This window comes from Podarcis muralis, chromosome 9, assembly GCF_964188315.1.
Source record: "Podarcis muralis chromosome 9, rPodMur119.hap1.1, whole genome shotgun sequence".
Taxonomy (NCBI): Eukaryota; Metazoa; Chordata; class Lepidosauria; order Squamata; family Lacertidae; genus Podarcis; species Podarcis muralis.
Window position 1 is genome coordinate 59665648 of NC_135663.1, and position 23424 is coordinate 59689071.

Consider the following 23424-nt stretch of genomic DNA (forward strand, 5'->3'; position numbering starts at 1 on the left):
GGAGGCTGAGAGGACTTCGGAGGGAAGGCTCAGGGACTCTTCCAGTGAGATCAGCGGGGAGAGTGCAGGACCTCCGCTTGGCATGCCCACTCTGCGCAGAAGGCTTCCGCGCAGAGAAGCTAGGCGGAGACTTGCTGTCAAGGAACTCTTATGTTGGAAGAAGTTCAGGAAACGCCCACTGACGGATTCTGCCAGTGATTGAGACAGTCGTGTTGTGAGGGCTGTCAAACCAGGGAAAGGTTTAGCTATACAACCAGCGTGGAACGGTTGGGAAGTTTACGCACAAGCAACCCCAATTCCCATTACATCATATAACATACTTTCTTATCTTAGACAATGCTTTGGACTTCCATCAACCGCATCTGAAGATTTTTCCATCTTTATCACTTAATCTGCATTTCATTATTTTCAGTATTACATTTAATACTCCTTCACTAATAAGTCTTATCATAGTTTTCTCTGCAATATTTCGCATAATCCTCCTTACAAAACTTCTTGCAATCCTACTAGCGTAATCTGTTGATTACAGTTGCTTTTCAAATAATTCATTTATTTACTCCAGTCCTATGAGAATCTCTGATCCCGCAGGTTTCGAATCCTTCCTGTCATCTTATCCAATTCTGCAAAACGACAGAACATTTAATGCTTCTTATTCCCCAGAAGGTTTGAAGTATATTCTTAGAAGCCAGACGTAGAGCCTATTCAGAAGGCCAAAGTAGCTTACCAACATCCCATGCAGAGATGTGCTAAAATGTGTAGTAAAACAGGGATCTGAAGCTGGACCTCATCCATTTTTGGACTCCCAAGCTTCTATAACTGCAGCAAGTTCAACTAGCCGGCCACCTGACATATTGGAATGCACACACACACACACACACACATTTCCACAGTATCCCAAAGCAATCGGAATGAAAAGATGGCACGGATGACTAGAGAGATGTATGAAAGCCAGAAAGCCACAGGAGGGCAATAATAATGTTTAATGGTTGGTAAGCAGCTTTCCATTTTCTGCTGCACTCGTTTTCGTGTTGAACTGTGGGGGGAGGGAGAGAATGAAATCCTTTAAATATCAGTTTCGTACATCTGGAAGGCATGAAATATCACTAGAGACATAATGGAGCTGCGCCCAATGAGAATTAAACATAGCAAACAGCCTCTCTGTTGATTTTATTTGAAGAGTTTCCTTGGGGTGATGGATAACTTTGAAAGGAGAATAAATGAGGCTATTTATAAAAACTTAATAAACTCTGTGCTTTAATGTTGTAGAGAAATGGCTGTTTTTGCTGCCTAAAATTCAGGCGATCATAAATGTCGGAAGAAAATTGCTCAGCGTACTACTCCTGTCTTATTTATTGTTTACTCGAAAGAAAAGTGGAACCCTGCCTGCTATGTTCCGCCTTATATTACTGCTTATATTTTCAACTGTAGATGAAAATGAATGACCCAAGGTATACATTTTCGGGTTGTTCTAGTTTGCTGTAGCCCATCACATCTGTCAATAAAGTCTGGATCCTACACAATGAGCATGGGAAGATGAGGATGAAGTGGTACTTGTCTTGGTGGGGGGCAGAATGGACTGCTCTACCGCAAACTACTGATGGAGGTCAATTTTTTATGTCTATGTAGAAAAAGAAAATCCCTGTGTGTAAAAAGCAGCCAGGGGAAAACAGAATTAGGACTTTTCTCCCGGATTCTTTGTTGGGTTTTTCCTTGCATGGAATCTTGTAGGCAGAGGGGCATTCAGAAATGGCACTTGACACACACATACACACTCGGAGCAAGTGGCAACATAGATTCTGCCACCTCAAGATTCTGTCACTTCATTCTGCTGCACATACAGACCAGGCATGTACCACATACCCCGCAAGTGTCCCGGAAAAACTGGGACATCCTGTTTTCCCCGCAAGAACACAATGGTCATTTTGGGCACCATGATATCACGTGATTTCATGCCAAGGTCTCGCCCCCCAAGCACTTTTTGGAGGGGCCGTGATCTCTACTTACAGTACCCATTTTTGGGTACTATAAGAGCATGCCCTCCCCCAAGTGTGTGCTTTGGGCTCCATGATCTCATAAGGGTCACGTGACTCATGCAGGAGCACCGAGAGAGGAAGATGCACGTTGACTGGCTGGGCTCCCCCTGTGCAAGTCGCTGTGGCGGCATCAGCAGCGAGGGCTAGGTTTGCATGGTGGGCTATGTTCACGCTCTGCGGTCCACACTGGCCTAGCATGCATGCACCTGCGTGAGCTCCAAGCACCAGCAAACCATGCTATGCCACTGCAATAGATCAGAAGTATATACACAAATAAACTGGTGCCATTTCCAGGTGCCAATGAGGGGAAGAGCATCCATCATGAGCTGGTTTTTGAGGAAATCATCTTTCAATGAATTTTTTTTTTAATTGAACCACTAAAATTAAGCTGTGTTTCCTCTGCATTTTCACATCCAAAATGCCTGTTCAGTCCTCAAAGCTTGCTTTTCTCTTCTTGCTTTCTTAAATTTGCCGTTTCCCACTCCCTTTTGGGTTTAAGACACACACATATATCTCTACCGTCTATTTGCTCTGTCAAACAAAACTGTTGTTTGCAATAAATTGTGCTTCCCATTCACAGACAACCTTTATTACAGCCGCTTGTTTGCAGGAGTGTAGTTATAGCATTGTCAGAATTTCTGCTATAAATGTTATTTGATTGTATTTATAGCCTCGCAGTGAAAAGGGCTAACTGTGCTGAGGTTTCTTCAATAGATCTCAGTCCCATAGGATATTTGGTAAAATAAAAATAAAAAAATAAAACGGTGCAACATTACTTTGTATTTGGCATCTTCAGAACACCTGGTAGGTAGCCTTTATGGTACCTTGCAAAATAATTTACCTTGACTCAGCTATGGGCTCATTCTGTACACACATACAAAATGGGCTTCTGCCTGCTCTCTTTGCCTGGGGCAATGAAGGGATGGAGAACCTGCGACTCTCTAGTTGTGGTTAGACTCCAGCTCCCATCAGCCTCAACCAGCATGACCAATGGTCAGTGTCAGTGAGGATTGTAGTTCAACAACATCTGGAGAGCCAGTGGTTCCCTACCCCTGGTGTGTTGCGTTTAAAATGCTATTGTGTGCATGATTCCCAAGGCTGAACTAAAAGCTGTAGCTGAACTTTTTCAGGGTGAGATCTGTTTGAATTTAAAGCTTTTATTATTCTCATTCTCTCTCTCTCTCTCTCTCTCTCTCTCTCTCTCTCACACACACACACACACACACACCAACACCTCATAGAATTGTAGAGTTGCATAGCAAGAATATACAGCTTGAACTTTCAACCTTGGTGTTATCAGCACCATACTCTAACCAACTGAGCTATCCAAGCTGATATATAAAGGTAAAGGGACCCCTGACCATTAGGTCCACCTAGGTAGGCAGGTGCAGGGACCGAGCAACGGGAGCTCACCCCATCACGGGGATTCGAACCGCCGACCTTCTGATCGGCAAGTCCTAGGCCCTAGAATTTTGCATGCCAATTTGTATCTTGTCACTGGAAACATTGAATTTCTCATGCTGCGTGACTTTTTGTCTACCTTATTGCTGCTTTGGGGCAAAACCGTTTAGAAATACAGCTCAGCGTGCCTTATAGAACTGGGGGGTGGGGAAAACCTGGCTCCTTTGGTCCATTAGCAAACTCTTAAGAGATATTACGCAAAAAATCAATACTGTCAATGCTGAATAAAAATTATTAATTCTTTAGAGAGGGCAATTTTTTTCCTGAGCAAGTCTTAATACATAATTCAGTTTGAACAGCCAATTTTTCCTAATATTCCCAATGTGGCGTACAGGGGTTCCACCAAGAATTCCTGTTTCTGCTGATTTATTATTATTATTTTTCCTAATTAAGGGTTTGGTCCTTTGTTGCTGCTGCTGTTTGCCTTCCGGGGATCCTCCTATTTTATTATTGGTTTGATTTGTTTTGAGAGGGGTGTAGGTGGGTTGCCCTTTGTTTGGGGGGGTTCCTAGTTTTTCTGCTAATTTTCTGTTTTTATGGTACCCAAAACAGTACCTTAGGTTTCCAAATGTACCCCCAGGTCCCAAAAGGCTAGGGATCTTAAAATAAGTTAAGTTAACTGGCTCTTCTAGTGCTTCTCTATCTTTTCCCACACAGTAGAAAATCCGAAGGGGCTATTTGTGTACAGTGGTACCTCGGGTTGCATACGCCTCAGGTTACAGACTCCGCTAACCCAGAAATAGTGCTTCAGGTTAAGAAATTTGCTTCAGGATGAGAACAGAAATCGTGCTCCGGCGGCGCGGCGGCGGCAGCAGGAGGCCCAATTGGCTAAAGTGGTGCTTCAGGTTAAGAACAGTTTCAGGTTAAGAACGGACCTCCGGAACGAATTAAGTACTTAACCCGAGGTACCACTGTAGTCTGTTTTCCTTTGAAGGAGCAAGAACTGGAGATTTATGGGAGATGCTTATAGCTTCATTTGTTTGCTTTAAAAAATGTGCAGGGTGAAAAGAAACAGTAGGGATATGCAGAGCAAGCAGAGACAGTGCTAGCCCAAAGGCAGAATCCGAATCACAGATTGATTCATGTACTGCTGCCGCTCCATAGAAATTAATAATAATGAGCCCACACTCACACGGTGCAGTATGCAACTAATTACCTGAGAAACGGCTGCCTTGCATGGCACCGAGGATTCTTCCATTAGCATTTCACACGGCTGGGTTGGAAGAAATCAACAAAGGGAATAGACAAGGAAAATTTTTCAAAGCAGAAAGGGAAGGGCGACCTGGCCGGGGCACTAGCCAGAGGGACAAAGGCTGTGGGGAGGTGACACCTTTCCACCCAGTGCCAGATTTACGTATAAGCTAAACAAGCTATAGCTTAGAGCCCCAGTCTCTTGGGGGCCCCCGAAAAATTTAAAGGACTGGATGTACATTTCCAAAATGTAAAATAAAAAATAAATTAAATAAAGCCTACTTACAGCAACAGTGTTTTGTGTTGTGTAGGCTCCTATGTTGTAAGTCAGGCATGGCCAAACTTGGCCCTCCAGATGTTTTGGGACTACAACTCCCATCATCCCTAGCTAACAGGACCAGTGGTCAGGGATGATGGAAATTGTAGTCTCAAAACATCTGGAGGGCTGAGTTTGGCCATGCCTGGTGTAAGTAATGAGCTCCACCTGCTAGCTTAGGGCCTCATCAAACCTAAATCTGGCCCTGCTTCCACCCCCTGCACACAGCCTTTGACTGATTTTTTAAAGTCTGTTTTGATGCCATGTGAATGACTATTTGTCCTGGAAGACAACACTTGATGTTTGGTAATTGTTTTTGAATAAATTCAATAAAGTTTGCAATAATAATTCAAAAAGTTTTTTAAGATTGTTAAAATGTTTGACCTGAGCTGCAAGTCCACGTATCCTTCTATCTTGATCCTTTCTTTCTCTCTCTCTCTCCCTCTCCTCCTTTCTTTCTCTCTCTCTCTCCCCCTCTCCCTGTCTCTCTCTCTTTCCTCTTCCTTCTTTCTCAGGATCACTACCACGGCTGCCTGCATGATGGATTTACGAAGGTACCCTCTGGATGAACAAAACTGCACGCTGGAAATTGAAAGCTGTAAGTTGTCTCACCATTTTTTACTGCTTATATAAAAGCTCAAACTTGTTTTGTACTTTTGTACAATGTGTGACAAGGAATCTTACAATGCATACCGCCATCTACACCTAAATTGCTACCATATTTCTGAGCCCAAATAAAATTGCTTATATCTCTTGCCTAATTTGCAATATTGTCTAAAGTATAAAGTATAGTTTGACTATTAATGTTTTAAAACATTTTTTGAAACATTACGCTGCCTCTTTACCGTATCTTTAAAATAGGAATATAACTAGCTGGTCACATATACAGTATGGTGGTGCATCTAGATTAATTACGGTACTGAAATAGTTTAAATCAGTTAAATATACCATGTACAGATAGTACTGAGCTGTTGTTGTTTCGTCATGTCCGACTCTTTGTGACCCCATGGACCATTGCACGCCAGGCACTCCTGTCTCCTACTGCTTCCCGCAGTTTGATCAAACTCATGCTGGTAGCTTTGACAACACTGTCCAACCATCTCGTCCTCTGTCGTCCCCTTCTCCTTGTGCCCTCAATCTTTCCCAACATCAGGGTCTTTTCCAGGGAGTCTTCTCTTCTCATGAGGTGGCCCTTCATGGATCACTGCCTTGCTGTGGCGAGGGGCTTGAATAACTCAGAGAAGCTATGAGCTATGCCGTGCAGGGCCACCCAAGATGGACAGGTCATAGTGGAGAGTTTTGACCAAACGTGATCCACCTGGAGCAGGAACCGGCAAGCCACTCCAGTATCCCTGCCAAGAAAACTCCATGGACAAAGACAACAGGCATATAAAAGTACTGAGCTACACAATCCAATTGCCTGACTCTGTCCAAGGCAACTTCCTTTGTTGCAGTGGGAATTCCTACTCCAGATTCATTGTATCTAATGCTCCACAGCAGCAAATATAGCTTTGCTTCCTGGTTGGTTGATATCTTGCACCTGTTTGTATTAGTTCATTGGCTGCAATACCATTAGATTACTATGAAAAGCAGATAAAAACACTGCCCACCATCCTTATACGGAGCCGCACCAGGGTCTCAATAAACCTCTTGCAGCCTGCGTGGTGTAGTGCTTAGAGAGTTGGATTAGGAAACTTGGGTTTGAATCTCCACTCTGCCATGAAGCACAGTGTGACTTTGTTAGTTGCAGTCGCTTAGCTGAACCTACTCCACAGCATTGTTGAGATGATATGTGCGTTTGTGTGTGTGCTTTGTGCACCACCCTGAGCTCTGAAGGAAGATAGAATAAAAAAGCAAATTGTACAAATAATACCTACTTAGGACTTCAAGAACAGGGTTGGGGGTGTTGTCCTGGGCTACATGAGGCTCAGTGGGTCACAAATTGTGCATTCCTGCATAAGCAATTTTCTGGCTTTCTTTTTGCCCTGACTGGTATCTCTTCTGTTTACAACACTTTTAGCATCCTTGTCATCTTTCGCAATGTTATCCACCATCGTCAATTACTATCAAATATAGAACAGCAGTCGCTGAATACTAATTGCCAAATGTAAAACACTAAATATCAAATTGTGAGCATTCAGCGGGTGCCGCCATAGAATTGGCTTCCACGTTAAATAAGAGATCGTGGGAGGAATAGAAAATGTCTCATTAAGGCATTTATGATTCTGGAAAAGCCCGTCGCTGTGTTTTCCTTCTTTCTGCGGAAATAGATGCAATCTTAAATGTACATAATGGCTGAACAAAGACAGGGGTCAATTTGAAGAGGCAATGGTATGCATCAATAGAAAAATATTCCAGCCGCGTGCTCAGTGGTTGCTTGCCAGGAAGCCGGGGGGGGGGGGGCACTCCAATAGCTGCATTCTTATTTGAACCGTCATTGCCACTTACATTGGCAAAAAGCATTTTGACCGATTTGTGCAGAATCATTATCACTCCCTTCCTGAGACAATATACTGCACTGTTACGGTGGCTGCATATACAATACCTTGACTTGAAAGGGTTTCACAGGAAGCATGAAAACACACTGCATATCATTGGGGAAGGCCAATTCTGCTGGAAGCTAAAGATCCCAACTGCTTATCTGGGCCTTTGGGAAAGAGTAGATGGCTGATAACCTACCTTATCTTTCACTCCCACTACACTGGCTACAGCTAATGTGGTATCCTAGAACCCATACAGTCCAAGAGCACTGATAAAAAAATGGTAAAGGTAACCCCTGGACGGTTAAGTCCAGTCAAAGGTGACTATGGGGATGTGGTGCTTGTCTTGCTTCAGGCCGAGGGAGCCAGCGCTTCTCCACAAACGGCTTTCCAGGTCATGTGGCCATCATGACTAAACTGCTTCTGGCACAACAAAACACCATGACGGAAGCCAGAGCACATGGAAACGCCATTTACCTTCCCACCACAGCGGTACCTATTTATCTACTCACACTAGTGTGCTTTCGAACTGCTAGGTTGGCAGGAGCTGGGACAGAGCAAGCGGAGCTCACTCCATTGTGGGACGCGGGTGGCACTGGGGTCTAAACCACTGAGGCTCTTGGGCTTGCTGATCAGAAGGTTGGTGGTTCGAATCCCCGCGAGCACTGATATCTAGTTATGGGGAACTTGGAAACAACAACAGCCATATAGCTCAGGAGTAATACGAACCAGTCTACATAACTAAGCTTTTCTCCTCCTCCTTCTTCCTCTTCCTCTTCTTCTTGGAAAGAGGCTTAAGATGTTAGTTGTCTGTTTATTACATAAATATCCCACTTTTCTTTCAAGGAGCTCAAGGTGGCCCACAAGATTCTCCCTCTCAAATTTTCCTTACAACTCTGTGAAGGAGAATAGGCCAAGGAGCAGCTTTATGCCTGAGTGGAGACTTGAATTTAGGACGGTGACAATCCCTCACCTGACAGAATATCGCAGCCATCTCAGGAAAACAAGTGCTTAAGGCAGCTCATCAAAAACCTTGTCATGAGCTTAGAAACTATGAATTTATGAATTGTAACTGACTTCTGAATGTCTCTCAATGCACTTTAGTGCTGCCCAGTGACCTGTAAATTCAATGAAAGCCTAATGCAGTCAGATAAGGATTGTCAAGCGATGTGTTAATGAACTTAGAGAAGAGGCCAGGGGGGCTTATGGATCCGAACTGGTCTGGGGGAGGGGGACAGGTAACAGTTTTGACTGTTTGTGGACCAGAACTTGACTCCAGGTACTGGTGACTTCAAGACTGGATTATTGCAATGCTCTCTATTTGCGGGTTCCCTTGTGCTTGAACTGGAATGCTGCAACATGGTTGCTAGCAGGAGTGAGACCTGCTCAAAGATCGGCACTAATTGCTGATTTGTAACTGGTCCAAGTTCAAGCTGTTAATAATGGTATTAGAAGCCATCAGCTGCTTGGGACTAAGTTTCTTGCGGGATGTGCCCACTAGACTGCTTTGGTTTGTGAGCTGACACTCTTGCAATATGAATCAGCTGTCGAACTTCCTGTTAGAAAATATTTAAGAGCCTTTGAAAGAATGCGTCATTAAATTTCAACTCAAGTCCTGTGCAAGGTTACATGCTGAACCTCTAGCTGCTTTGATGTTCATTCTTTCTCAGGGTACGACAGCCATACTCCTAAACTCAAAGGCTGAATCGCCTACGTTTTCCCAGCCGTACCTAAGAACCCAGCTCTTTCATAAAGTTCTGGCAAACAAAGCAGATGTGCAGGCATGCCTTAGCGTGTGATGCTGTAAGAACCTTGGAACTCCCAGTCTGTTGTGTGATAGCTCTTAGCAACTTTTTATTCAGTCAGATCACAATTAAATCTCTATGAGCAGGCAGCTGAAATTGTGAATCTTGTCATTTCACTTTTTTTGTGTGTGGGGAGAAGAGGCAAGGACTGTTTGATGGTAATGCATTCATCCTCACACTGTTGGCCTTTGGCACAGTTTATGCATTTACTGGTTTTCTGCCAATGTGTGAACAGCTGCCTGAAGCACAGACTCTCTAAGCAAAGAATTAATTTAAAGGTTTTCTTTGTCTGTTGGTGAGCTTGCTGCAGCATATGATAAATTATTCCAGTCCTCGCCGCAATGGGGACTCCATTTTCATCCTCCATTTTTATCCTCAACTCTTACTTAATGAATTCAACATGTGTCCACAATTATAAACACTCTTTTTTAAAAAATTACAAATGATATAGCAACCAGTTAACAACATGTCTGAGTGAGGCCACACACTGTATTTGCAGTAATGCTGTGTTTGTAGCAATCCTTGTTTAAAGTTACATGAATGTGCCTGCTCACCCCTCCCCTCTGCTATGGTATGGTCGCAATGTGGTGATCGAAAGCTTTCACTTCTACTTTTACTAACTGCAGTTTAGAATTATGTTCAAACCAAGACAAACTATTGCTCTTCTAACCAAGTTTGGATAGCTCCGGTTTACTGAAACAAGCCAACTTCAAAGCATAGTTTATGGAGCTGTCTTGTTTCAGTAACAAAACAGAACATAAGCCACAGTTTAGGGTTCAGAAATAACATTAAATGCAGTTTACTAAAAACAAAAATTTCCATCTTCTTCCATGTGGAAGTGCTAGAGGGGAGGGGAAACATGTGAAATTCACTCTGTTTTGTCTGCATAATTCCAAACCATAGTTTCGCATTATGATTGAACATTCAGAAGATGTTCGTTCTCTTGTACAACACTTGTGCGATGCTCACATCTTAATCATGTTTTGTACTCCCCAGTTTTCTAAGCAGTGGGAAGTTCCAGGGACAACCTTATAGGTTCAATTTTGGAAATGTTGGAGGGTATGAAATCCTGATAGGTGAATATCTTGATGGGCAGCTAAAATATTGCACTCTACAAACAAACAAAAAACAAACAAAAATATTGTGATTGGATTGGGTCTGAAACCCAGTCAAAGCCCTTTTTCTATAACCAGCCATTTCCCAATCCACCGGTACCTGATTCAGTCTGGCTGCTATTTACTTTCTCTGCGGTTGCACAAAGTGAGTTTAACATGAATCTTGCCTTCAGATGCAAAGTTTGCAAATGGTAGTGATGCAACATTCACATGTGGGATGAGTGAAAAATAGGTGTGAAGCGTAAGCAAACCGTAAATTGAAAACTGCAGGGATTTTTATTTTTTTTAAAAGTCAGATAGTTCTTGCACAAAGCAGTGAGGTATCTTGCAAGTCATGTCTGCCCCCTGCAGCTGGTCTCAGGGCTCATTCAGATCCTGCTCTGCCAGGTAAAGGTAAAGGTAAAGGTACCCCTGCCCGTACGGGCCAGTCTTGCCAGACTCTGGGGTTGTGCGCCCATCTCACTCAAGAGGCCAGGGGCCAGCGCTGTCCGGAGACACTTCCGGGTCACGTGGCCAGCGTGACAACGCTGCTCTGGCGAGCCAGAGCCGCACACGGAAACGCCGTTTACCTTCCCGCTAGTAAGCGGTCCCTATTTATCTACTTGCACCCGGGGGTGCTTTCGAACTGCTAGGTTGGCAGGCGCTGGGACCGAACGACGGGAGCGCACCCCGCCGCGGGGATTCGAACCGCCGACCTTTCGATCGGCAAGCCCTAGGCGCTGAGGCTTTTACCCACAGCGCCACCCGCGTCTTATTTTGCAGCATGTTTGCTAACTATTCCTTACTGCTTACCTGAGCCATGTGTTTCACTTTTCTACCGGGGCTAAGAAAAGCCTTGCTTTAATTCTGAATCAATATGCATAGGGTTTCACTGTTAAATCTGTGAGAGGCGCAGCACAATCCTATGCATGTTTACTCAGAAGTAAAGCCCAATTGCATTCAGTGAGGCTTACTTCCAAGAAAGTGTGCATAGGATTGTAGCCTTATAGACATGGTGCCCATCATTCCAGTGATAACTTATGATTTAGGCCTAAATCCCCAAGCCCATAACTGTAATATTCTACAGGGCTATCTGTTCTTTATCAATTATATTTCTTCCATTTATTATTGTTGTTTTTTATGTTTTATATAATTTGAGATGTATAATTTTATAATTTGTTATAATTGTGAAATTCAATTTTTAAAAATATTTAAATTAAGAAGAATAAAAAAGCCGAAGTCTGAACTATTCCAGAGAGCTTCAGTGAGGCTTACTTCCAAGAAAGTGTGCATAGGATTGTAGCCTTATTGACATAGTGCCCATCATTCCAGTGATAACTTATGATTTAGGCTTAAATCCCCAAGCCCATAACAGTTCCTCTGTAATATTCTACAGGGCTATCTGTTCTTTATCAATTATATTTCTTCCATTTATTATTGTTGTTGTTTTGTATATTTTATACAATTTGAGATCTATAATTTTATACTTTGTTATACAGTAATTGTGAAATTCCATTTTAAAAAATATTATTTAAATTAAGAAGAATAAGAAAGCCCAAGTCTGAACTTCTCCAATATCTTCATGTTGCCTTTGATAGAGAGCTGGAGAAACATTTAAATAAATAGTCTTCAACTTTGGAACAGATGCTTTCTTTTATCGAAATGCAATAAACATTATATAAAGCACAGACATAATATTTTGTTACTTTTGTTAATCTTTCATTTGTTTCTCATGAAAAATAAGTGGCTTGGTATAAAATCTGGTGATGAAAGCTTATTTATAATTTCTAACCATCAGAAATTGCCCAACAAGAAATAAAATTAAAATGGCGGAAGTTCACAGTAATGGTCAGTAATGTTTGTTCTTATTTTTATTTTATTGACATTTGCTTGGCTTTGAGATTAAATTTTACAACTCAACTAATTTATAAAACATTTGGTCAACCAACTAACATGCTTGGGTATATCTTTCCTATTGCAGATGGATACACAACGGATGATATTGAGTTCTACTGGAATGGAGGGGAATCTGCTGTAAGTGGAGTTAATAAAATTGAGCTCCCTCAATTCTCAATTATCGACTACAAGATGATCTCAAAAAGAGTAGAGTTTGCAACGGGTAAGCAGTGAGCATCCCGAGACATACTCTGGGAATGGCAGTAGAAAAGAGACACGCTGTGGTTTCACTTTTCCCTTTTTTATTTTTTAAATAGGGGCATACCCTCGGCTGTCACTGAGCTTTCGACTTAAAAGAAACATCGGCTACTTCATTTTGCAAACCTACATGCCTTCTACTCTGATTACGATTCTGTCGTGGGTATCTTTCTGGATCAACTATGATGCATCTGCTGCTCGAGTTGCACTAGGTAAATTATTACTTGGACAACGAAGCTACTTAAATATCCTTGGTGTGTGAGATTTATTCTTTTCATTTATTAATTCATTTTAGCGTGTTAGAGGGCCCTGTGTGCTCCGTGCGTTGTTTTGGTTTTCTTTCTTTCTTTTTAAAAACCCATAATGGCACCTAACATCCTGGCAGTTTTATACTACTGGTCATGTATCTTTTTAAAAAAAGTAAATTTCAAGCCCTTACAGTTGTGAAGAGTGGTTGAAAGTATGGGGGAAATGCAGTGTATCCCAGAAACTGGAAAGGGGGTGTGTGTGAATAAGATTTCCAGAGCCATAATATATGAGTCATACCCTCCCAGTTCTAGTCATTGTGTTCTGTCTTCTAGTCATTGCACAAAACAAGCTTAGTTTGTATAATTTATACAGTTGCAGACCATCTCTCTGCCTGGATCTCATGAGAAAATGATGGTGACTCTGAAAAGGAGTCATAAAAGATAATGTGCTATGTTGGCAATGCATCTTCGGCTGACCAAAAAAAAAAGCTTCTCTAGTTACAATAACTGATAACTGATGGCGGTATGGGAAACTACCTTAGATTACCCTTAGCCAGGCTTCCTCAACCTCGGCCCTCCAGATGTTTTTGGCCTACAACTCCCATGATCCCTAGCTAACAGGACCAGTGGTCAGGGATGATGGGACTTGTAGTCTCAAAACATCTGGAGGGCCGAGGTTGAGGAAGAAGAAGAAGAGGAGGAGGAGGAGTTTGGATTTGATATCCCGCTTTATCACTGCCCGAAGGAGTCTCAAAGCGGCTAACATTCTCCTTTCCCTTCCTCTCCCACAACAAACACTCTGTGAGGTGAGTGGGGCTGAGAGACTTCCGAGAAGTGTGACTAGCCCAAGGTCACCCAGCAGCTGCATGTGGAGGAGCGGGGAAGTGAACCCGGTTCACCAGATTACAAGTCCACCGCTCTTAACCACTACACCACACTGCCCTTAGCAATGTTACTACTTCCAAAAGTCCCTGTGCTCCCTATGAAAGTGCCATCTTCCAGCATGGGATGTAGCAACTATGCTGCTACAGTGATGTAGGAATGCAGGGATTGGGTGTCTATGTAAAATACATTTGCAATGTACAGGTGGGACCTGTTAAGGATTCAGCCAGATAGTCAGGCAGGATTGAGGATGCTCCATTCCATTCACCCCTCCCTAGTTTTGTTCCCCCTCTCAATAGTTAGCATTCTATGCTCATCCTCATTTAGCTGTTTCTGGTGAATAGGGGATAACTCCAAATGAAGGAGTCTGGTTGTGTTGCTGCAGATGCACTGCAGCGTTTCTTCTCTCTGCACTCCTCCCAGTGGTCATTCCTCCTCTGGTCACTGCTATGGATACATGACCTGACTGCCTGTCTCTAGGCACTGCGGTCATCTTCAAGGGACTCCCACGCAGCAGGGTTGATGTTGCCAGCCATGTCATGTTTGCGTACATCTTTGTAATGCAGAGTTGGTCTGCCAGTGGGAAACCAGCTCCCTGCAGAGCACATCCTTGGGGATCCTGCCATCTTTCATTCTGTGGACACAACCAAGGCAGCGTAGAATGAGTTTGCCATTCGTATATAGGATTTTAGCAGGTTGGTTGGTGGCATCTTTCCACATGAAGAGTTGCCATGTGTACAGAGCTCTTTCCTTCCTCCTAGGGATCACCACTGTGTTGACTATGACCACCATCAGCACTCATCTCAGGGAGACACTGCCAAAGATTCCCTATGTGAAGGCAATTGACATCTACCTAATGGGGTGCTTCGTGTTTGTGTTCCTTGCCTTGTTGGAATACGCATTTGTGAACTACACCTTCTTCGGCAAAGGCCCACAGCATCAGAAGAAAGCAGCTGAGAAGGCCAGCAGTGACAAGAGGAAACTGGAGATGAATAAAGTTCAGGTAACTGGTTGCCTGAGTTTTCATATATTTCCATTTATGTATAGCAGGGTGAGGTTGAGAAGCAGGAAGGACGCAGCACCTCAGGAAACCCTTACAGAGCTATCCTCACTTGTGCCACATGACAGAATTCCATATGGAATATTTGTATGCAGCACAGGACAGGACAGTGATGAAAATGTTGACCTAGTACAGGGGTCAGCAAACTTTTTCAGCAGGGGGCCAGTCCACTGTCCCTCAGACCTTGGGGGGGGGCGGACTATATTGGGGGGGGGGTGTGAACGAATTCCTCTGCCCCACAAACAACCCAGAGGTGCATTTTAAATAAAAGCACAAATTCTACTCATGTAAAAACACACTGGTTCCCGGACAGTCCGCGATTGGGCCGGATCTGGCCCCCGGCCTTAGTTTGCCTACCCATGACCTAGTATGTGGCAGCTGCAAAAAAGGCAAATTTCGTTAGGAAAGGAACTGAAAATGAGACTGCTAAGGTCATAATGCCATTATATAACTCTATGGTGCAAGCGTATTTGGAGAACTGTGTACAGTTCTGGTCACCTCAGCTCAATAAGGATTTTGCAGAGTTGGAAAAGGTTCAGGAGAGGACAGCCGAAATGATCCAGGGGAAGGAATGACCTCCCATATGGAAAGGTTGCAGCCTTTGGGACTTCTTAGTTTGAAGAAAAGGGAAATAAGAGGTGACATGATAGTTTATAGAATTGTGTATGGCATGGAGGAACTGGATGGAGACATACCCCCTGAAATAATACTAGTAACATAAAACAGTTGTGCAGGGAATATGCATGTGGACCATACTGTCAACCCCAGCTGCTATCATGCAGGAAGAGAAAATGCAAAAGCAAGTCAGGGCAGAGCAAAGGTGAAGGCAGACCACAACAGAGTTGGAAGTTCATATCAGTCAGGCAGTAGGACATGACCCATTTGGTCTTTTTGCTGTTGAAATGCTTCCTGGCCATCTTAGTGGTGTAACCACAGGCTGAATTCTCACCAGTTGCCAGTCCCGACAACTTTACTCTTTAGTGGAGATACACTGAAGCAGTGGCGAGTGGCACCCATTCGGACCAGTAGGGCAAAAGGCAGGGAGACCAGCAGCCAATGCAAGATCGAACCATTGAATTCTGGGTTGTTCCCCAGAATCCTCCCTGCTGAGTTCTACAAGGGCCAGTCTGAGTCTAAGGAGGACATAGTTAAGAGCTAATGCTGCCACACTCTGTGCTGGTTATAAGTAAGAAGACAGGCAGGTGGGGAGCTGGTTGAACACAGCATGAGGTTGGTGGGTCAGTGTCCCATCTCCCTAATGGACCAGCCTCCAATAGGGCCATTTTCTTTTAAGTGTGGATTCTGAAATGGACTGGATTGGTGGCCTTTGATCTCCCAGATGGGGCCATTTTGACAATATCATCCTCTGCCTTATTTTTATTTATTTTTTGCTATTGCCATTTCTATTTAGATTGGCCTTCCCCTTTTGTCTCCATTCATCTTTCTCCTTCACTCTACTTTTGTAGAAGTCTCTGAAATATGGGATCTGAAAAGAGCTCTGTGGGTTGGATGTCCCTACCCTTAACCTGCACGGAAATGTCACATGCTGGATAATTGTGACGTTCTTTCCTTTTGCAAGTTATTTATCAACTGACCTAAGGTTGGAGATAATAGTTCTTCTAGGAAGATGGGCAGTCATTTGTGGGTATGTGGGCAGTTGAATAATAATTTCTCCCTGTTCTTTTGGTCACCAGGCCATTTAGCCTTAGCTAGGCACATAATTTTCTATCCATAGCAATTTTGTCCTGAACGTAGGACATCCTGTACGTGTTTCCTCACAATGGAAAAGGACCACATTATCTACTGAATCACTTTCTATTGCCCAGTCTGTAACACTGGGCAAGCAGAGAATTTGGGCAAAAAAAGGTGCACCAGAGAAGAAAAATAGAGATTATTATCTCCTTCCGTTTGGGTGAATGTGTTAATTTGTTAGCAATCATGATAAACTCTTTGTTATGAATTGCAAAACTTATAATTCAGAGAAAATGAATAGTCTGATGATTTATACAGAACAGGGGTCTCAAAGTGATTTAGAAACTCATTTTAAAATGTAGCAGGCTCATTCATAACACTTTAAATTAAAGCAGTAATTCATCCAACACTTGCCTTGTAATAAGCAATGAGTGCACAGTACTTTAAATGAGGGGACTCACATGAATCATCAATATAAACCATTAGCATTTGTCAGTTATTAGTCTTTACAATGGAGAAAAAAACAACAGAGAGATATTAATGATATTTGCGCTACTATTGCAGGTGACTATATAACAAATCTGGGAAGGCCTTTAATTTGCCAGTTGAATTGTTCAGTAATTAAAAGACTATAGATGTGCAGTTCATTCAGGCAATAATAACAACAGCCTACGGGATTCTTGTTGTTCGTTCCCTGCATCTTATATTCCAGAATGTAGTGTCTCTGAATATGGAAGTTTAGCTATCATGGCTTAATAAGCATTGATAAATTCAATTGATGAATTCGTCAAATCTTTTTCTAAAGCTAGACACCATCACCATTTCCTATTAAAAAAAATCATTCCACCTTGAATTATCTGCCATGAAGTTCCTGCAGAAGATTCTGAGGAAAGTTATAGGGCAGAGGTGGGGAACTTGTAGCTCTACAAATGTTGTTGGATTACAGCTTCCATCATCCCTGACTATTGGCTCTGGTGGCTGGGAGTGATGAGAGTTAGACTTCAGCAGCATCCAGCTGTTGGCAGGGCAGCAATGCTCACATGAGCTCACATCACTGGTGTCACTGTGGCTTACTGGGAAGGAAAGGGCTAAGATGGCAGTGTGGTTGGCATGGTACGAATGCACTGGTGGAGCCAATCTAGCATTCCCAGGCTTCACTACCACCTCACCCCTCTCCCTCCTGCTAAGCCACAACGGCACTGGAGATGGGAATTTGGGCAAGTGCCACCACCCCACTGTGACGATCACACAGGGTCCCCGGACGTTTCACCGTCTATTGATCCCTGTGCCACCACTTTATTTCTCGCTGCCACCACCCAGGCCCTACCTGGTACAATACTGAGTCCAGTCAGGGTTAAATTGGAACATAAACTTCTGTTTATTTACTGCAGTTTAACAAGCATGTGGTTTCATAAATGGTATCGGTCAATTACAATCATGGGTTGCCTATCCAGACCTATAACTTCCGCTACCTGCTCTCACTCACTAAACCACCTCTCAGATATTTGCTTGTCTTCCTAGCCCCTAACTGTTCCTGACTCAGCTTATTTCGCTACACTAACTCAACCTACCCACAGACTCTGTCCCAATTCACTCCCACTCCAACCAGCCACCCAACTCCCAACGAACTCCTCCCTTCGCGCCTCCCAGAGCTGGTTTTATAGTCCCTCTGACTCCACCCCCCTGGGTTCTGATTGGGTAACCTGTTTAACTATTTCACCTCCAGCACTCTCATATGTTAGCGTCACACCCACCAGCAGGTTTCCCATTCAGGCTTATTGGGCAGCTGTGCTTGAACTGAGAAAGCACACCGAATTCTGTGACCGAACACAGCTGGGAGAAGCAGGGGGGGTCACCATTACTGGGCCAGCCATTCTTCAGGAAAGCTTGCCATTGTTACCGATATTCTCTGCAAATATTCACCGATTAGCTTCCAAGGAATCCCAGAGACTCCCAAATGCAGTCTGAAAAACCGCTGCAATAATTACAGGTTGAGCTACTGGCCTGTGGTCAACAATAATGGCTGCTCAGCCCAATACACCACTCTGCATTTCAACCAGCGCAACATTTATTTCACTGCACATTCCTCCCTTCCTTAGACTGAATCCTTAAATGGATACCTGGCAAGGGCTGTGAGGCTGCTGGGTGACTCTAGGTCCCGTTTCTTTGAGGGAGATAATGACTGTGAACCTCACAGAGACTGTAATTGCAACAGTAAACAGTTCAATTACACTGGGCCATTAAGGAAGACACTACTGTAGGTTACATGTGTAGCACAGGTGAATATTACTTACCACCTTCCTACCACTTCACTTACTTCTAGCAACTTCTGTTAATTTTTAAATTTTAATGAGGGGGGGAAAAACCCATAAGAAATACAAGTAAAGATTTCATCAGCCATTTGACCGTTTTGAAGCACTAATACCTTCCTGATGTTCTGTGAAGATAGGCAGTGGGAACCACAGAATAATCAGTATTATTACAGACAGAAATGGCTGAAAAGGGGGGCGGAGACTGGAAGGTTACAAAATACCAGTGTTCCCATTAACTAAAACAATCTCCAGGTTCTTTCTCAGATTCCTTTTTCTCATTTCCTCATCAACGTTGGCACTGGAAGGCTACCCCTTCTCTGCCCTCGTCATTTCCTATCATGCATTTTGTTCGTTATCATCTCACTCATTTGCCAGTGTGCCAAATATCACCAGTGGCATAGCGTGGGGGACCCAGGGGTGGTTGCCCCAGGCACAAAATTGTTAGGGGTGCAAAATTTCAATACCCAGTGCTGCCTCAATACAGTTGCGTGCTTCCGTTGCTGGGCTGCATTGAAAACGGCTTCTCCGTGCAAACCAGGAAGTGACATCTCCAGACAATGGAATTACTCTTCTTTTCTTATCTCTGCAGGCATGATCTCCTGGGTGGCATAGACAGCGTTAGGTAGTTGAATATGCATGTGTACTTAGTTTCCCTCCCACCCACCCCTTAGTGCAGCCTCGGGCACTGGCAACCCACACTACGCCACTGAGCACCACTAAGGGATTAAGAGACCTTCTCTAAAGCCATGCGGTTGGAGGATGGATGGCGGCTAACAGATTGAGGTTGAATCCTGACAAGACAGAAGTACTGTTTTGGGGGGACAGGGGGCGGGCGGGTGTGGGGCATTCCCTGGTCCTGAATGGGGTAACTGTGCCCCTGAAGGACCAGGTGCACAGCTTGGGAGTCATTTTGGACTCACAGCTGTCCATGGAGGCACAGGTCAATTCTGTGTCCAGGTCAGCTGTTTACCAGCTCCATCTGGTATGCAGGCTGAGACCCTACCTGCCCGCGGACTGTCTCGTCAGAGTGGTGCATGCTCTAGTTATCTCCCGCTTGGACTACTGCAATGCGCTCTACATGGGGCTACCTTTGAAGGTGACCCGGAAACTGCAATTAATCCAGAATGCGGCAGCTGGACTGGTGACTAGGAGTGGCTGCTGGGACAACATAACAGCGGTCCTGAGAGATCTGCATTGGTTCCCAGTACGTTTCCAAGCACAATTCAAAGTGTTGGTGCTGACCTTTAAAGCCCTAAACGGCCTCGGTCCTGTATACCTGAAGGAGCATCTCCGCCCCCATCGTTCAGCCCAGACACTGAGATCCAGCACCGAGAGCCTTCTGACGGTTCCCTCATTGCAAGAAGTGAGGTTACAGGGAACCAGACAGACGGCCTTCTTGGTAGTGGCGCCCACCCTGTGGAACACCCTCCTTTCAGATGTGAAGGAAATAAGCAGCTATCCTATCTTTAAAAGACATCTGAAGGCAGCCCTGTTTAGGGAGTTTTTATTATTTAATGCTGTATTGTTTTTACATTCGATTGGGAGCCGCCCAGAGTAATAATTTATTATAAATTATAATTATTTATTATTTATTATAAATAATAAATGATGATGATGATGATGCTCCTTCTTTAGATTGACGCCCGTGGGAATATTCTTCTTACTACCCTGGAAATGAGAAATGAAGTCAGCAGCGCCAATGTGCTGGCAACTTTGAATGACCCGAGAGCTACCATGTACTCCTACGACAGCGCCAGCATCCATTACAGGAGGCCTGCCACCACAAGGGACCTCTACAACAGGAGCACTTTGGATAGACAGACAACCCATCAAAAGGGACGCCTACGGAGAAGAGCGTCGCAGCTCAAGGTCAAAATCCCAGATTTGACTGATGTCAATTCCATAGACAAGTGGTCCAGGATGGTTTTTCCCATCACCTTTATCCTTTTCAATGTGGTCTACTGGCTTTATTATGTGCACTGAGTTATGCTGTGATCCCTCCACCTGCCTAGCCCAGACTCCTGTTCTCAAATTTGCCAACCTTAAAGACTGTTGTAGCCGCAGTGCTACATATTCAAGGTACAATATTCAGCCATTCTGTGGGTTAGGGTGCCCTTTTAACCATATCCCAAAAATCAAACCATGTTTACTTCAAAAAAGAAGATAATATCTAATAGATAATATCTATTTGAACTTGCGCTCATCCTTTTAGATCTGCTTTCAAAGAGCGACACTGAAGTGCTACCCCTCTGTTTTGTTCTAAGGTTATTTTCTGGTGATCTTTCCTTTCTTTTTTCTTAGCATTTAAAACATGGCATGAAAATTCTGCCTTATTTTCCAAAACACATACATTGGTCCTAACCGTAGGCTTGTTCACACATTACACTGAACACAGGTACCAGCTCTCTCCAACACGTGTACAAGTGTTTGTGTGAAAGAGTGTGCAGCTAATTTGTTGATTTGTACATCTCAGCACAGGTATACACTCATGGAATGTTACATGTTTGCGTGTGCAGCTCAACTGTTTGTGTACACAGATTGTACACTCACGAAACATAATGTGTTCCTAGTACCTCCATATTATTTGCCAAACCAAGCTCAAGTGTTATTCAAGAAAAGGCAAAGCTACAGCTGCATGCAACCCTAATCACACTTATCTAGGAGTCAGTCCCATTGAACAAAGTGGTTTCCAAGTAGACATGCACAGAAGTGCGCTGTACACATGTCACCATAAATAGGTTCCCAGATCAAGAACTGATATATAGCTTGAATGCCCAGAACACCCTTCTGACACTATCAGAGCAGATTTAGGGTTGTATCACTTAATCTGATAATTCGTAGATCAAAAACATGTCGATGAACTGGTTTATTGTTCATAAACTCTAATACAAATGACTGCAAAAAAAAATCATGGCTAGCAGGGAGCATCTTAGAAACAGACTTCTATGAAGGCAGTGCCTCTTTCAAAACTGCAGAAATGCCTGCTACAACATAACCATAGTTCTCTAAAAGCAAAGAATGCTTTTCTTTCTTCAAAACTATAGCTTCGTTTATATGCAGATGTATGCGGATTTAATCAATAATCAATTATCTAGACAGAACACCTAATGTGTGTCTTTGGGATCTGGGCTCGATGGCTGGTCTACAGCACAAGTGAAGCTGTACCAACATTACATATTAAGGGTTGCTGGAAGAAAATAAGTGCCAATTCAGATTTTGCCTTTCCTGCTCTGTCATGGTGTTAGTTTTGTGAGAACACGCTGGAGTCTTTATTAGCAATTCCTGGCCCCTATCAGAGGACATTTTTCTCTCTTTTTAGGAGCTAAAGTAGATGTGGCATTCCATCACAGGTCACCAATAACTGGTTCCTGAGGGCACACATGAACTCACAGGCGCCCAAAGGATTCCCTGCTCCCCACCCCCAACTGAAATTAGGCTTGATAAAAGCATTCTAACATAGGCAATAGAACAGGCTGTGGTGTGCGCTTGGTTGTACTGTGTGTTTGTGGTACCTGTAGCAGTTTCTCTGGTATGTGAGTGTGCCCATGCACCCAAAAAGGTTGGTGAGCCCTGAATTCCACAATTGGCCACTGTCTGCTTGGGTTCCTTTTTCCCTTTACTTAATAGGCAGCCATAGCCTTGTGGGGAGAGGGGCAGCAAGGAGGAAGCTTGCAGTGCTGATCTGGGTAGTCACCCCCATCTCCGTGGCTGCTACTTATCCTAGGAAGGAAGCTGTCATTGGTACCAGTAGGAGTTTCCCTCCTAGTGCAAATAGAAGTCACAGGGTGCAGGGTGCAATCCAGTAAAGGGTTAAATGCCCCCTTCCGCAACTCCATGGTACCCCAGCCCCACCCCAGGATGCAAGGAACCGGAGCTGGAATACAAATTTCATCACCCTTTATCTTTGGCCATGCTGGATATTGGTGTAGAGATAGAGATAGAGATAGAGATAGAGATAGAGATAGAGATAGAGATAGAGATAGAGATAGAGATAGAGATAGAGATAGAGATAGAGATAGAGATAGAGATAGAGATAGAGATAGATTAAAGGAGAATTCCTGGGTGCCAAGATCCAAGTTTGGGGCAAGTACTCTTTGGTGAGAGAACCCAAGCAGGGATTTATTATAATCACAAAATATGCAGCAAAATTAAATGTGGAGATACAGGCTGTTAGACCTTTAAAATATGTGAGCCTCCAAGTGAGTTCATTATTTATTTGTTACATTTATATACCATATTTTTCGCCCTATAGGGCGCACCGGCCCATAGGGCGCACCTAGTTTTTTGGGGGGGGGAATAAAGGGGGGGAAGTTATTTTTTTTTTCCCCAGGCACGGGACTGGGGCGGGGGAAGCCCGAGCTTCCCCCGACCCCAGCCCCCAGAACAGGCTGCTATCCGCAAGCCTTGGGAGCCCGGCGGGAACTCCCGCGGGCTACCCAGGCTTGCGGGTATCTGCCCGAAGCCTGGAGAGCGAGAGGGGTCTGTGCGCACCGACCCCTCTCGCTCTCCAGGCTTCAGAGAAAGCCTGCATTCGCCCCATAGGACGCACACACATTTCCCCTTCATTTTTGGAGGGGGGGAAGTGCGTCCTACAGGGCAAAAAATACGGTAATACCTTTATCTTCCAAGATCTCAAGATGGTGTATATAGTTCTCCTCTCCCCATTTCATCCTCACAATAATCCTGTGAAGTAGGT

At 43.9% G+C, this 23424-nt stretch overlaps 1 protein-coding gene across 1 annotated transcript in view; it reads left to right on the plus strand.

Moving 5' to 3' along the window:
* Positions 1–20900, plus strand: part of GABRB1 (gamma-aminobutyric acid type A receptor subunit beta1) — an 84757-nt gene extending 63857 nt beyond the window's left edge. Inside the window, exons 5-9 of the mRNA XM_028744163.2 lie at positions 5517–5599; positions 12362–12499; positions 12594–12746; positions 14426–14667; positions 20364–20900. Of these exons, the coding sequence (XP_028599996.1) occupies positions 5517–5599; positions 12362–12499; positions 12594–12746; positions 14426–14667; positions 20364–20711 (964 nt within the window). The 3' untranslated portion in view covers positions 20712–20900. The remainder of the gene's footprint in view (positions 1–5516; positions 5600–12361; positions 12500–12593; positions 12747–14425; positions 14668–20363) is intronic.
* The last annotated feature ends 2524 nt before the right edge of the window (positions 20901–23424 follow it).